Source organism: Macrotis lagotis, chromosome 3, assembly GCF_037893015.1.
Source record: "Macrotis lagotis isolate mMagLag1 chromosome 3, bilby.v1.9.chrom.fasta, whole genome shotgun sequence".
Classification (NCBI taxonomy): domain Eukaryota; kingdom Metazoa; phylum Chordata; class Mammalia; order Peramelemorphia; family Peramelidae; genus Macrotis; species Macrotis lagotis.
The window spans coordinates 123,831,820-123,848,622 of NC_133660.1; the positions used below are offsets into that span (position 1 = coordinate 123,831,820).

Consider the following 16,803-nt stretch of genomic DNA (forward strand, 5'->3'; position numbering starts at 1 on the left):
AATAGATAAATGAAATGTATTTCCCCCTCTTCATTTATATCAGCAAGAGGGCAGGGGGGCTACAGAAGCAGAAGAGCACAGATAGTGTCACTGAATATTTATTTTTCCTCTTTATTATCTCAATGGGGGGAAGGGAAAAGAAAAGGTCTCATAAAGCTCCTGAGGATGTGCCAAGCTAAATATTTTTTTGCAAATATTTTCTCACTGGAGTCTCACAACAATCCTGGGAGGTGGGTGTTACTACCATTTGCATTTTATAGTTGAGGACATAAAAGAAAATAGAGATTGACCTGTCCAGGGTCTGAGGCCAGAAGTGAACTCAGATCTTCCTGATTCCAGGACCAACATGTTAATCACTGCATCATAAGCTACCTCCTTATAAAAAGGAGGAGTTAATTTTTGCAAAGGAGTGGTTTGGGGGAAGAGACAGAGAGGAGCAATATTCAGAACTTCAAAGCAGAAAGCATCAATAAAAACTTCTTTTTAAAAAGAAGCAGTGAAGCAGTTAAGAGATTTTTAAATTTTTTTGGATAAAAAAACAGCTCATACTTTGTTTCAAACGTGATACAATAAGAAAATAATAATAATGATGATAATGATAATAATAATAATAGTAATAATTAGTGTTATTTATATAGCACCAAATCTCACTTGCTCCTCACAACAGACATATGTTGTTTAATCTCATTTTATAGAAGAGTAAACTGAAGCAGGAAGAGATTAAATGACTTGCCTAGCTAGTGTTTGAGGTCTTCCTAATTTTAGTGCTCTCTATTGTGTCATCTAGCTTGACTTTGTTTTAATTGTTCAGTTGTTTCAATCATGTTTGACTCTTTGTGAGCCCCATCTGAGTTTTATTAGTAGATACTGGAGTAGTTTGCCTTTTTCTTTATCCAGCTCATTTTACAGAAGAGGAAACTGAGGCAAACAAGGTAAAATGACATAACTAGCAGGTGTCTGAGGCCAGATTTGAACTCAGGAATTTGAGTCTTAATGACTTAGGGTTCAGTATGCCTGCAAGCACAATATCTGGTGTTGAAAAAATTGATGCAAAGGCTCAAGAGCTATGGCACCAAACTCCAATCCTGGCATGGCTTTATTAATGTTAGAATATATTACAATAACCAAATTCTTCATTTTTATTTAATACCAAACACAAGAGTATTCCCTCTCAACATGTGACATCTCACATGTTCCATCCTTTTCCAACCACAATGACCCAGGTGATATTGGTAGCTTTTGGTTGGCAGCTCTGTTGTGCGAGTGTTGGAAATTGAGGTATTATTCAGGAGAGATAGAAAAGTAGAGAAACCAGAGAGGCACAGGTGAAGGAAGTGCCGATGAATGAAAGCCACACAGATGCTAGGTCAGGAAAAGCTTTTCTGACCTAGGGGGAAAAATGATTCACACTGGCTGAAAACTGATCTCCCTGAGCCCACCACCTGCTTCACACACCTTCCTGTGAGAGCTCTGGTCCCAGTAGCATTAAGAAACTGATCTAACTCTGCTTTGAAAGTAAAGCATGTTAAAAAAAATTTTTTTTAAGGAGAAAAGAAAAAGAAGGCGGGGAAACACTTACAGAGATCTGACCCCACACCTGTGTCATGATGAATTAAAAGAGATTAATTTAAATAGATTGCCCTGTAAATAGTCCTCAATTCAGGGCATCTGGAAATGGGTCACACCTTGCACAGGTAACTTGAATGTGGTTTAGTTTAAGCAAAGACCCTTATCCCATAGAAGAATCATTGAAAGTGTTTGGTTGGGTGAGCCTATTTAGATATTCATATGCTCATTTTTCGCAAAATTGCTAGTGAGTTGGAAAGGGAAAAAACCAATTCTGGGCCTGAACTAGAAAACAGACTCCACTTTTAAAGGCTATCATTGCTGGCCAGTCTTTTTAAGGGGACTTAAATAAGGTCCTTTCACTAAGCCCCCAGGGTCACTGAATCCAACCCCCTTACAGTCATAACAAATGAGAATCTCTTTGATCAAATGCCAGGCCACCCAAGGGCTTCTGTGGGGCACACTACTGGTGCTTTGCAAATGAAGGTTAGAGAGCATCCCTGGTCTGAGATCCAAAATTCCTTACAAGGTGGATGAAACCAAAGCCTAAACTGGAATGTGGAAAACATCTGCAGCTCACACCTAATGTGCCAAGACTGAACTCTTTTGGATGTGTTATAACCAACTCATTCGATGGCCATCAAATCCACAACCACAAGCTAAACTCCACAATGTTACAGAGCAGAGCCATCTCTTTCAGTTAAGGGTAGAGACTAGGGAGGAAGAGGTTGCTGTCTCAAAGTCTAAATAGGTTTCCTAGATTTGTAAAATTAAGGCTTAAAAGAGACAGAAAGGAGATTCACCTTGACAAAGTGTTAAGGTTTCTTTCTAGCAACCATTCATTTAAGTAACAGAGATTTAAAAAAAAAAAATCTGGTAAAGTCCCAACCTTTTAACCCTCTCCTTAGATTGCTGCCACAAGGAACATGGGAATAAGCTCACCAAGATCTCTACCTACTCTGTTTCAATGTTTTGGGAAGTCAATATACACACACACACACACACACACACACACACACACACACACACACACACACATATATATATATATATATATATATATATAGTACAAATTTAAATGACATTTTGAAAAAATTAAGTAGTGGTGAATGAACCATTAAAACCTACCCTTTCTCAACCCAGTCTGCTCTTCATACACAGTCTCACTACATTGTATCGGGAGAGAGGGACTAGAACTGTGGAGACTCCAGTCCACCAAATTCTCTCTCCTTATAAAAACTGGTAGTCCCCTTGCTTGACTGATAAGGAACTAAGGTCCACTGAGATAAAGTAATTTACCCCAGTCAAAGGAATTTAGTAGTAGAATTGGGATTTGAACCCATGGTTGCTAGACTCTAAAAGTCAGCAGTTTTCCAATGGACCGGGTAATGCTGCTTGGTCATAATCTTAGAGGGGTGCTGGGGACTCTAAGAGGTTATGTGATAGAGAAGCTCTTGAATCCTAGGTGCGTGTCACTTTATCCACTGGGCAATACAGTATTTCCATATGAAATCAGACCTGGGTTCAAATCTCACTCATCTTCTCTTATTAGCTTTCTGAGTTTGAACAAATCACCGCTCCCCTTAAGGTTTCAATTTCCTCAACTACAAAATGAGGAGATTTATTCTAGATGGCCTCTAACACTACTGATGTTGCATGTAACCAAGCTCCAATGGGGCCAGTCAGGCGGCACAGTTGATGGAGCACAAGGAAGTGAATTCAAGAAGACTCTTTTTCCTGAATTCAAATCTGGCCTCATTTAATTGTGATCCTGGGCAAGTCATTTAACGGCTTCAGTTTCCTCATTTGCAAAATGAACTGGGAAAGGAAATGGCAAACTACTCTAGTATCTTTGACAAAAAAAATGGGGTCACAAGAGTCAAGACAACTGAAATGACTCAACAACAAAATCTCTAATTGGAAGTTAGAGAAAAATCCTGGAATGAAATCCAAAATTCCTTAAAAGGTAACTGAAACAAATATACTATGGAACAAGGGATTTGGTCCACACCTGAGATTTCTAAGTGTTAGAAAGGCTTACTAGTGAATCTTCTGGTGCTCAAAATCCCTCCACTGATAACAAAACAACAAATCACCTGTAATTCTGAAGCAGTATGATGACGTGGATAGAAGTAGCTTGGGAATCAGGTAGACTTGGGTTCAAGTATCTGACATACTGACTGTGCCAGTGTGGGCAAGTCACAAATTCTTAATTCCTTGGATAACTTCTCTAAATGACTTTTCACTAAATATGAGATATGCAAATTGACTTTCAATATATATATATGAATTGTAATGACATTGGATTAGAATGAGCTCCAGGCATAATTCTCTCTGTGATTAGGAGAAAAAAGTGGGAATAGTTCAGACAGTGTAAAAGTTGCATTCCTAGGTGAGGAACATGAGAAACTGGTAAGGAAAGGCAATAGTCATGTAAAAATTCTTAAGAATGGCTTTTTTGTCCTAATTTATAAAAGAGCCAAACTTCTGGAAACAGTCAACATAGGGAAGCTATTATTGAAGTTAATTAAAATTAATGTTGTTATGAGACTTTAGCAGACCATAAAAATAAATGATTTAGAAAGTGAAGGACTTCCTGGTAACACACACATTCCTAAAAAAAAAAATTATAAACCAATGGAACTTATACTGATATATCTGTTAGAATCTCTGCACAGGACTGACCAAGTCAGCTCTGGAATACAGGCAAAGGAGAAAAGCATTCAAGATAGAACATGGCTCCCAAACGAATGCATACTCACCTTTGCCAATGTGCCGTCTGGTGTTTTCAATCGTAGAATTCCGGTTAACGTTGGAGTGGAGCCCAAGGCAGAACCGGTTCTTGTTGTTGGAAGGATCAGTGAAACCATCCACCAACACACTTGTGGAGGAGGCATGGAATGCTTCACCCACACGATTGTTGAGCTCATAGTAGACAATAGAGCACCAGTGTTTTGGCTCCTCATAAGCAACAGCCTGCACATCTGCAAAAAAAGAAAAGGTTACAGTCAACCCAAGCTGGAATGAATGAGTATCTGCTGTTTCCAAACTTGACTTAAGATCTGCAGTGACTGGTAATGAAACAGTTCTTAGACATCTGAAGTCTGTAAACTCTCATTCAAAGGATCACTGGAGCTTACAAGTACATCTGTATCTAGTCTAGACCCTTCTTTTTACAGATAAGGAAACAGAATTTGAACAGTTGAAAGGACCCGCCCAAGGTCACCTAGGTGGTTAAGCAGATGAGCCCTGAAGCAAATCCAAGTTCTAGATCTAAATCTAGAGATTCCCTCCTCCCACAATTTCTAGTCACTATCTAACAGTTGGAGATTAAAACTCCTTAGTACCATTTAAGAAAAAATGGGCAAACCAAAATAGTGGCCAGGCATCCAAGTCACCAATGAGGACAAAGCAGCTGGATGCTTTATAATATGTAGAATCCAAGAGGTCCCTGTTTAAAACCTAACTTTGCTATCTACATGAATTCAACAAGGGACAAAAGAAAGCGACAAAACAAAACCAAAAAACCCAAGTAAGCAGGAAAAGAACTTTGATGGACACTCAGGCCAGGAAACCTGCCAGGAAATGCCAGTGAAAAAAAGGATTAAGTTCCACAGAGCCTTCGTATTCCTGGGCTTCCACAAAGCCATTTGAAACAACTTTTTAATTATTGGTAAGAAGTTACTCCACTTCTAAAGTTGCCAACGAACTCTCAAGGCCACGGCTTTGCCCCAATTCTCCAACTCAGGAAGAAAACTTGCCAGCTGGCCATTCTTCCAGAATGAATCATATCTGTCTCCCACAGATGTCACGCGGACTTCCTTACATTTGCTTTAAGTCATGCAGAGCAGGTGCGTTTTGTCTCTCCATTCCCAGAATGGGCCAACAATGGAAATTACCCAACTCTACTGACAGGATGCAGCTTGTTAAGTCAAGTCTCTTAAGACCAACAAATCTCTGCACTGAGCAGGCTCCTGAACATTTGCAACTAAAAGAGTTTTAAAGATAAGTCTCTATGTAGTAAGATTTCTTTACCACTAACTACAGAGGTTCCAGGAATATAAAACCCTTCATCTAAAATACCAATACACAATGACCTAAGGTTTATGAAATCTTAATGATATAATCCTAAGAAAGGAAGGAAGGAAGAAAAGAGGAGAAAGAAAGAGAAAAAGAAAGAGAAAAAGAAGGAAAGAAAAAGAAAGAAAGAGAAAGAGAAAAAGAAAGAGAAAAAGAAAAAGAAAAAGAAAGGGAGAGAGGGAGAAAGAGGGAGAGAAAGAAAGAAAGAGAGAGAGAGAGAGAAAAGATGGAGAGAAAGGGAGAGAAAGAAAGAAAGAGGGAGAGACAAGGAAAAAGAGAACAAGTAGAAAAGGAAGTACATTTGGAGTTAAAAGACTCCAGTTCAAATTTTGCCTCAGTTACACCCTACCTATGTGACCTTAAGTAAGTTTTGCCATCTTTCTTTAACTTTGTCTTCCTATTTGTAAAATGAGCAGAGGTGATAAGGTGAGCTCTAAAGTTCCTTCCAATTTTAAATCCACAATGTAAGTGAATAATTACTAAAAGGAAATTGAACTCTAGAGAATAAAATACTTCCTTTACTTTAAACACAGGTACAGAGTTATTGGGCCAGGCTATTGTAAACATCAGACATCTAATTGTTTTTCTTTTACAGTAGAAGCTTCAATCTAGGTTTGAAGCTAATGGGAAAAGTGAGAATTTCCAGAAAAAAAAATCAATTTTTAAGGCTATCAACAGAACACACACACATACAATATGTACATCCAATTTAATCATTAAAAATATACATATATATGCATGTGCTATATGTGGAGGTACACATATATGCCTGTTCTATGAGTATATACATGTGTTTTATTGCTAGCCTTAAGAATCAATTATACAGAAATATGTGTATAAATACATAATATGAATATAGTAATTTTATATTCTGTTTATAATATAAATAATATAAAATTATCATTATTAAAACATATACTTATATATTTGAAATGAATTAATGTAAAATTATATATATACACATCAAATATGTCAAATTTTTTAAAAGACTTAGGTTTTAACTATGTTTAATAATAGTATCTATATAGCATACCAAGGTTTTCAAAGCATTTCAAATACATTCTCACAACCCTTTGAACTGCTATTATTATCCTTATTTTACAGATGTTTGCAATTTTTACAACTGAAAGAGAGCTGCAGTAAGACTTACATACTGATAAATGTGGGAAGGAAAACTTCACAAACAAGGATCCACCCCAAACTGAGAAATGCCACTTTCAAGGGTAAATTAATTTCCCAGCATTCAGGTTTCTTGGGCTTATCCAGGACAAGAGTCTGACATTAAACAAACTAAAGAGCTGCTATGGCTTGTAAAACCCAAAGATTCCTTGGCTACTCTGCTTATTATTCTCAGTCTATCTGCCCCTCTCTACTCGTCACAGTTCCATTATTTGAAGGCACCCCCAAGAATGTGTGTCAGGAAGAAATTCCTTTTTTCCACTTCTTTATTCTGTGGTTTGTGATCTTTTTCACATTTAAGAAGCCTATTCTGGAGACAATGCACAAGCCACGGGATGAGTGCTCAGAGGAAGAAGCACAGCATCTCTGACTGCAAAGCCTAAGGTGGTAAATGCTTGTGTCAAAGAGGAGATTGAGCCAGTCCTTAGAGAGCTGGAAAAGCATCTGGAAATACAACATCTAGATTCCAGAGTGACATCAGCAGAAGCCTGGAAACAACTCCCATAAGAAGAGGGGGCAAAGCCCGATTTATTACTTTTTTGCATTTCTAAAAGAGGGTCAAAGTTGAAGCCCTTTGAGTCTATCAACAATTTTATAGATTTAAAAATATCAGCAACCATGTGATAGCCAAGCTTCACAACAATAGAAAGTGGTACCCAGTCCAAAAGATCCACTTTTTTTTTTGCATTTAAGTGTCTTACCCAAGGCCACACAGCTAAGTAATTATTAAGTGTCAGGCTGGATTTGAACTCAGGTACTCCAGAGCCGGTGCTCTATCCACTGCAACACCTAGCCGCCCCAAGATCCACTTTCTTAATGAGAAGAATCGACATTTAATATAGAGCTTACAGTGAGCCAGCAATTATATGTCTCATTTCATTTTTACAATAACTCTGTTATCATCCTCATTTTCACAGATGAGGAAACTGAAGCAAACAGGGGTTAAGTGACTTGTCCAGGGTCACATAGCTAATAATAGTCTCTTAGTTTTAATTAAAAAAAAGAAAAAACTAGCCAACTAAAAGACATACAATGCACGCCTAGTAATAAAATGACAGTTTACTTCAATTTGCAACAACTACATTCAAATTGAATTAACTAGACCTTGAGCCAAAAGCACCAGAAAAAACTGTTCAATGATATGCTATTTTAGGACAGGAGTTTATCTAACATGGCTACCCTGGTTACTGATAATCACTTGCCAATCAGATAGAATCTTCCAAGGTTATTTGTCCCAATCTTGCATCCTCTTAGGCCTTTGCAACTTGGCCTGGCAAGAACACAGTCCCTATTATCAGATGGCTCCAAACACTCCCACTCTCCCCCCCCCCCCCCGAACTTCCCAAAGCAATACTAGTCCTAAAACCTTTGGGAACAATGTACAAATGTACTGGTTCACCAGCAGCCACTGTCCCCTGCTAGGGGTACTGTTCAAGTCAGAGAATCTCCAATTTAGAGCTAGAAAGGTTCTTACAGGTCATCTAGGACATCCTCCTCATTTTATGGATTGGAAAAAACCGAGATCCAGGGAAGAAAAACAACTTGCCCCGGGTCACCCAGATACTAAGTCAGGATTCACACCCAGTCAAGCCTAACTCTAGAATTTTCTCCACTGTATTAGCTACTCTATTTCTCACAGGAAGAAGTGGAATGAGCCATAAGAGAAAGGCAAAAAAACTTTTCAGGAAGTCCAGTCATATTTTGTTCCAATTTTGGCAATCCTGGCTAAGCTACTATGTGAATATTACTATCTCCATCCTATGCTTAGCATTCCTTTACCCTCATTTCAGGTATACTATTTCCCATCTTTTATAGATCTAATAGGTGTTTAATATTAATTAAATTAATAGATGTTTATGATAGAACTAAAATCAATTTTGTGCTAGTTAAAATTCAAATTTATTGTTGTCATTCAGTCATTTCAGTCATATCTGACTCTTTGTAACCCCATTTGGGGTTTTCTTGGCAAAAATACTGGAGTGGCTTGCCATTTCTTTCTCCGATTCATTTTACAGATGAGGAAACTGAGTCAAAAAGAGTAAAGTGACTTGCTCATGGTCACATGGCTAATAAGTTTCTGAGGTCAGATTTGAACTCCAGAAGATGAATCTTCTTAACTCCAGTCCAAACTCCATGCACCACTAGCTGCCCCTTCAAATGTATACTCATCCTTTTAAAAAGGGTTAGTCTTATGTGGCTAATCAGAGAATGCAACCACTCCCAAGTATCATACTGCTCTATATGTTAAGAATATGTATGGGGTGAGCAGAATACATATGAAACCCTTTAGGAGGGCAAATGAATGTGAACAAACAGATCAAGACTGCAAGGATTAGCTATCATATTTTAGGGGATAAATTTCTCTTTTTTTTAAACATTCTTTTTTAAAAGTGATGCTTTGTGTTTTTATTTTGATTTCATTTATGAGAATCAGAGGGACCCCAGTAGCTTAACAACTTGGCTTTGCTGGCTAGAAGACCCCCCCTCTTACAGATACTGGCTAGTGTGATACAAAGCAAATCCCTTAGCTGCTCACCACTCTAGGTCAGAGGAATCAAACTAGGGCTAGACTGACTCAGAAAAACTGTGAATTAACATTGACTATGATGTATCATGCTTTTATTCATTGTGTTAAGCATTTCCAATGACGTTTTGATCTGCAGAGTCTTGCAGCAGATCAATCTGATACCTCTGGACCAGCACCTGCCTCAGACTTTTAAGTTGCCATGAAGGTGATGATCTGGATCTGTAGTTATTTCCTCATTAACAAGTTTCATCTAATTTACATGTCTAGCCATATGTGTCAAAGCACTGGCATAATAAATGCTTAATAAATACTTATTCATTTTCCTTCTCCTATCCTTATCATTTCTGGATCTATTTCCCAAAAAGAGTTTTCCCTTTCAACGAAAATTTACAAAAGGAGAAAAAGGAAAGAAAAAAGATTCAGTAAAACTAAAACTAATCAAAACATTGTTCACAGCAGACAATATAAACAATACACCTTAGGAGACGATTTCCATTAGTCTAAGGTAAACACAGCTGCAAAGCAAATTGATTTTACTCATGTTCAATATTGCTCATAACAAATCATTAAAAACAAAAAAAGAATATATATGGAAAAATTAACATATATACTTGATAAACTTAGACCCAAAGAAATTAATTAGTGGCCATTCATTTTACCTCCTCTGTTTATTTCTGGAGGCATAGGAGGAGCCATCATGTTTGTATCCATTGGTTGGGAGCCATCCTGCGTCATGTGGTCTTCAGGAGGAAGGTAAGCAGGAGGAGGAGTATCCGCTGCAAGATTGGGGAAAAAAAAAAATCACTAAATTTTATCCTTTTAAGCCATATCAAACACACACAAACACACACACACACACACACACACACACACACAGAGAAAAAAAAATTATATCTTAGCTTTGACATACTTAAGGGATAAAGCAAGTTTCCATATTCACCAAGAAAAATAATGAGTGGGAGGCAAACTGAGGTTGGTTCCAGGGTATAGGCATTTTGGGTGAGAGATGAGCTTCCTTTCTAGGATTCATTTTCCCCAAGGTTCCCTACTGCTGCCCTCCTTCATCTTCTCTAAATGTTTGGCACTCTGGGGAACGTAAGAGCTTGTCTCCTGGTTCGACTTTTTTGCTGATCAGGCTATCCTATCCCCTCATTCCTCTCTTTTCACTTGCCAGATTTGCCAGAGGCACAAGACTTCCCAGTTACAGCTATCTATATACCCCCTCTCCCCAACAAGATGGACACAAATCATGGATCTTTATGCAAGTGTATAGTTTCTGAAAGTAATTTCCATACCATCTTCCTACACTCAAGGAAGGAGCAGAAATGGAGACTGCTATGTGCCAAATTGTTCACTTTCAAAATGACCCACGTGGCACTCATTGCTCATATCAGTGCATGCCAATTTTCAAAACACTAGCTGCATTTCCCATTTTAAAAGCATATAGGGAAAACAGCTTGAATGGTGCTTCTTGGGATCTTAGGATGAGAAACTTCAGAAAGTTTGTTTTATTGGACATGCCCATGCTCAAAGAGTTGCTGTAATTCATCTCCACTAAATTTATCAAATGAGTGGTTTGTAGCAAAGCAATCACTAGGCTTTCATTACTTCCTCCTTCCCAGCCATATTAGGAACCCTGGGATTTCAAACTCTCAGCATACATGAACAGTAGAGGAATCCTAGTTGGATCCTTAACAGATTTTTTTTCAAAAAAGCAATTTGCAGATCAAAAAGTACAATGATATGCTTTAACAAAGAGAACTGTTAATATCTGCTTATCCTACATAAAACAAAGTAGAGCTTCCTCCTACTGGAATCTTTCCCATACTGAAGAGTAGGGGAGAAGGAGGGGGAAAAAAAGAAACCAAGTCATTTGATTCATACTAAAAAAAAAGCCCAAGAGAGGCTATTGTGATCTCTATTTTACAGATAAGGAAATGGAGGCAGAGAGGTGTTAAAGAGATTTGCCTAAGGTCACTTTACTGCCAAGCATCTGACAATGAATTTGAACTCAAGACTTCTTGCCTCCAGTTCCAGTCCTCCATCCACTGGGTCACCTAACTGCCTCCAAACAATTCTCACAGGATAATCTGAAGATTTATTAAGTTTAAATCTGACCTCAGATACTGACTATGTGTCACCCTGGGTAAGTCATTTCACCCTGTTTGGCTCAATTTCCTCATCTGTAAAATGAGTTAAAAAAGGAAATGGGCCATCCACTCCTGTATCTTTGCCAAGAAAACCCCAAACAGGGTCATGATGGAACAGCAGCAACAACATTAAAGAAGGCAAGTATTGCCCTTGATCACTTAAGGCAGCTATGGTTTCAAACTACCAGTACTATCTTCTCTTAGTGGTAGGGCTTCCCACAACACATAGTTGTGGGCTAGAAGTCAGAAAGACATAGGTTCTAGCCCTCCCTCTTTTATACTGGGTAAATATGTGGGTCTACCTCTCTTGAGAGGTTGGTTTCTTCACAGAAACAACCATTTGCCCTGTCTACATTATTTTACTGAAATAATGTACTTCCCAAGTTGCTTCCTCATATAATTTAAGTCCTCCAGGGCAGATTGCTTCCTCTTTACCTTTGCATCTTTCTGTCCAGTGTCTGGCACATAATGCTTGATAGTCATTGAAGGAATCAATAGGAAAACAAGAGAGGCGAAAACCCATTGCAAACATAAAGACCCATTATACTCCTAGTACATCCTGGCTCTGGCCTCTCATCCCATGGTGGCTAACAGGGGCTGCCTGCCTGGAGGGTTTGCAAGGCAATGACTCAAAAAGACTTGAGTCAGGGCTCAGGGGCCGCTTCTGGATGCCTTTTTCACCTCTCTCCGGTTCCTTTTAATTCAATTTCTCCACCACAGCTGCATCACTGACTGCTTCACCTCTGGCCAGGAATGCAGACAAACAACCTCCTCAGAGACCCAATTCAGTGAACTTCTACAAACCAGCTGGTGGGAATGAATTGAGAGAATTCTCTCACAGTGGAGAGAAGAGCAGACACAGAACAGAGGTGCTATGATTTGTGATGATTCATAGGGGGAATGGTTTCAAGATCCAGGTCAAAGCCAAGAACCTTATAAGACACTAGTATCATATAAGTTTGAATCAATCAGAGTGGAAGAGTGAAAAAGACTCAGGACAGCTTGGGTTCAAATCTGATAATATTATACAAGCTGCCACCAGAACTCTATAGGCTGTGATTTTTCTCATTGGATTAGATACATCTACAAAGTTACTTCTTGCTCTTCAATTTATGCTCTCAGTGAAGAAGAATGTTGCCTACCTCACAGAGCAGTGATGGACTAAATATGAAGAATAAGAATACATTTTTGGACATGGTCAATGTAAGACTTAGTTTTACTTGACTGTGCATATTTGTTAGAAGGTTTTGTTTATTTTTTGAGGGAGTAGATAGCAAAGCAGGTAAGAGCACCAAATCTAGAGTCAGGAAGACAAGTTCAATCCAGCCTCAGACATTTACTGGCTGTGTGACCCTGGGTCCCATTTGCCCATTTGCCACAGTTTCTTCATCTGTAAAATGAGCTGAAGAAATGACAAATCACTCCAATATCTCTTCCAAGAAAACTCCCAATGAGGTCATGAAGCATTGAACACAAATGAACCACAATAACAGGTAGTGAGCTTGTTAATTTTAAAATATAAGTTAAATCAAGGGGGAAAAAACTGTAATCTTACTTATTCTGATCAGGAGCATGTTCCCATGGATAATTCATTTGTTTCTTTACCTTTCTGATGATCCTAACTCAAGCACACAGCAACTATGGCTCACCCCGATAATGGAACAGTTTCTTCAGATTCCAGGACATTAATTATTCAATACTGCCTATTCTTCTTAGAAAACCATCCCTGCCTCCACTGAGCACTCAACCCTTGAACTGATCATTATATTACTCACTTTCCCTCCTCTCCATGTGTCTGGAAGGACACAGACCTGAGACAAAGCAAAGGAAGAGAACCGCCTCAAAAACCTCAAGGGACTATTTTTAGGGCACAGTTAACATTGGAGTTGAATTTAAGTGGAGAGAAGGATGAGAGAAAGGGAGAGAGGAAAAGAGAAAGAGAGAGCAAGAAAGAAACAAGAAAAGGGAAGAAAGAAGAAAGGAAAGAGAAGGCAGAGGGGAGGAGAGAAAAAGAAAAAAAAAGGAAGAAAAGAGAGGGGAAAGAGAGGGAGAAAGAGACATACAGAATGAATCCCTTTCAGTGACTAAAAATATATTCTTGCCCATAGTCCTTCCAAGAAAGGAAAATATTTATTGATGTCAAGTATATTTGGTGTATCTGTTTGTTCAGTTGGCCTTCTTGGGATCTAACGGCTACACATGGGGCCTTGATCCCCACCCTGCCTTAGCTGCCATTGTAACTTTAGAAGGGAAGACTGAGGATTTAATTCTTCTCTTTGACTTGATAGCACTAATCAAGACTTGTGCAGGGGAAGAGGACAATAATAATTCTATTGTCTCTAGGATGTTAAATAAGTGGATAGCTTCCAGGACTTCTGCTGCAGTTGTTTCATCGCTCTAGTATATTTGTTTCTTGTGATTACATCACCATTCAAATAAATTTAATCAAATGGGGGGGGGGGGGTATGAACTCTAGGGAAACATGTTTCTTTTGTGGAATAGTAACCTGAAGCTGAACTCACAACTGGGTATCTTTTCTGTATTGAGATGATTTGGAAGGGCTTATGTCTTACTAATAGCAAATGGATATATAACATGTGAAAGAAACTCTCTCTCTCTCTCTCTCTCTCTCTCTCTCTCTCTCTCTCTCTCTCTCTCTCTCTCTCTCTCTCTCCCTCTCTCTCTCCCTCTCCTCCCCCCGTTCCTCTCTCATTCTCTCTCTCCCCCCACTCCCACACAAGGACCAAAGGCAGCAACAGCTATACCACTCCCAAAAGGATGCAGCTGTTTTCAAAACCTTTTAAGATTGAGGTGGGGTGGGGGGTCGGAGGTGTAGAGGGGAAATCTCCATTAAACATCTGTGCCAGATGTAGAAATTGGACAATACAACAAGACTGCTACTCATCCACTTGCTTAACTATGAAGCTGCTTTTTTTGCCAAAATCTGTGTTTCAAAATTATGGTTTCGGGGAATAACACTGGCCACCAGTCAGAGAAATAGCAAGGGCTCACAAGGATTCAGAATCACCACCCAGTCACTAGAGCTAGCTGACTCAAGCTCTGGACACTGGAGAAAAAAAAGACCTGATTTCACCCTCTCCTCACCCTGGGGTGGGGAGAGGCAGGGAGAGAGAGGGAGAGAGAGAGAGAGAGTATTGGGGGAGGAAGAGAGAGGGGAGAGAGAGAGGGAGAGAGGAAGGAAGGAAGCCAAGTTTAATACCACAGAATCTTCATTACCTTTAATCACAAAGAGGAATAACTTACCTGGCATCTGAAAAGGACTTCCTGGATCTGAACTGGTGGGAGAGTGTGGATAGGTGCTGCTGCTGCTTCCCGGAGAGTTTGGATAGCTGCTGCTGGGCGAGTGAGGGAAAGGGTGGCTGTTGGGTTGTTGGAAAGAGTCTGGGAAGGTGGCATTGACTGGCATGTGAGACTCATTTTGTCCTAAGTTCCGGAACTGAGCTAACAGGCTGTGCTGAGGGTTATATTCACTGTGTCTTGGAACCAGCACAGGTGGAAGAACTGGATGGGGAGGAAAAAAGAAAAAAAAAACGAGATCAGTGATACTCTAAATTAAAATTTAGAAAGGTTGAAATAAACTATACATAAATACATAAAAATATACAACATAAACTACTCATCAATAAACAAGTTTAAATCTACTAATACTCAGTAAGCCCTTCTGAGGGCAAAAGCATTCTGCTAAATGTCTCAACTCAAGAAGTTTAAAATCTAGCCCTTTGTTGGAAAAACACACAAGGGATAAGCCAGAAGAACAAAGGGAAGGAGTACTAGAGGAAAGGAAAAGGTGGTGAAGGATAGAGAGAGGCAGAGAGAATGAGAAAAGGGTAAAGAAAAGGAACAGCTTGCTCTCGGCTTTAAAAAAAAAAAAAGGTTCAGGTAAGGTTCAAAAGCAGATGTCCAAGAAAAGGTAGCACTTAAGATCTGCGAGCTTTAAAGGCTGCATCGTAAAAATTGGCATTTATTTGGTGCTTTTAAGTTTTGTAAAATGCTTCACAGATTATTTCATTTTTTAAACTAGTCTCACCTAAGTATTATTGTCTTCTCCCTATTTTATATATAAGGAAATAGGCTCAGAGAATTAAATGGCTTACCTACGGTCACAAAGCAGGTAAGGAAACACTGGAAAGAAAACTAGTCTTGGAGGACCTGCATTCAAATCCTGTCTCTGAAGCTTGATCTTGTGTGACCTTGGGAAAATCACTTTACTTCCCTTGGGCCTCAGTTTCCTTAGCTATAAAATAAGAAGTTGGACTAGATGATCTCTTAGATCCCTTCTAGTGCTAGATCTAGGAAACCTTTTAACTACATGAAGTAGAATATGAACCCAGATCTCTCAACACCAAAGTCTGGTGCCCTTTCTACTATGGCAAGCCGGAGAAAGGTCAGAGGATGGGGAGGGGGTGTAGGAAGCAGACAGAAAGAGAAAAAACAGGGAAAAGTTAATGCAAATTGTTTAAGGTCTATGAAGAAGCAAGAGGAAAAGATTTTGAAAAGATTTGGCTCTAGATTGTGGAAGGTTTTGAACACCAAATTAAGGAGTATCGACTTTGTTTTGTGAACACCAAGGAAAATTGAGAAGTTTTTTTTTTTTTGTTTATTTCTTTTATTTCAACCAGATGAGCTGCAATAAGTGATATTCACTTCAAAGATGATGTACAGGCTGGACTAGAGAAGGAAGAGCATCTAGGTGTGAGGCACTGGGAGTCTGAATGAGAATTGTGGGAATGCAAAGGGGGAAATGCAAAGGATATTCTGTATAGAAAGAATAAAAATAACTGGTTACTGATGGAAGACAAAGGGAGGGAAGGAGGAGTCAAATATATCTCCAAGGAATAGTTTATCATTGCCTCCACCACCTCATGACCCACTCACTCCAGTCCCTGGACATTTGGCCTCTTTCCTTTAACTGTTCTCTCAGAGGCCACCAAGAACCTTCTAAATACCTCACCCAACAGCCTCTTCTCAGACCCTGTCCTTCTCAGCTTCTGAGCAGTATGTAATGCTGGGTCATGCCCCTTTTATCTTGAGATTCTGATCCCCTTACTCCCACCCCCCTCCTCAATCTTCTCCAACTTTCCAACCATTCCTTCTTGGTCTCTTATTGCAGGTCCTTTTTCTGCAGCCTGCTCCTTTATGTACAATCTGTTTACGAATTTCTACTCTTTTCTCTTAGTATCTCCCTTGGTGGCTGCACCTTTTCCCAAGGCTTCAAAACCATCTCTATTGGAATGTATTTAAAAATCTCATTCTACTTAACTCAACAATCTACTTAACTCC

At 39.1% G+C, this 16,803-nt stretch overlaps 2 protein-coding genes and 1 long non-coding RNA gene across 13 annotated transcripts in view; 2 read left to right on the plus strand and 1 right to left on the minus strand.

The window, feature by feature from the left end:
- ANAPC10 (anaphase promoting complex subunit 10) overlaps positions 1 to 16,803 on the plus strand; it is a 694,704-nt gene that overhangs the window by 61,857 nt on the left and 616,044 nt on the right. The gene's annotated exons all lie outside the window — the stretch shown is intronic.
- Positions 1 to 16,803, minus strand: part of SMAD1 (SMAD family member 1) — a 92,049-nt gene that overhangs the window by 9,899 nt on the left and 65,347 nt on the right. For both annotated transcript variants that reach the window (XM_074229203.1, XM_074229204.1), the window contains exons 3-5: positions 14,767 to 15,024; positions 10,012 to 10,128; positions 4,329 to 4,550 (exon numbers count right to left, since the gene is read on the minus strand). In XM_074229203.1, coding sequence (XP_074085304.1) covers positions 4,329 to 4,550; positions 10,012 to 10,128; positions 14,767 to 15,024 — 597 coding nt within the window. The remainder of the gene's footprint in view (positions 1 to 4,328; positions 4,551 to 10,011; positions 10,129 to 14,766; positions 15,025 to 16,803) is intronic.
- LOC141517820 (uncharacterized) lies at positions 10,038 to 13,124 on the plus strand. The gene is made up of 3 exons (XR_012477002.1): positions 10,038 to 10,105; positions 11,282 to 11,498; positions 12,223 to 13,124. It is a non-coding gene; the product is annotated as an uncharacterized LOC141517820 (long non-coding RNA).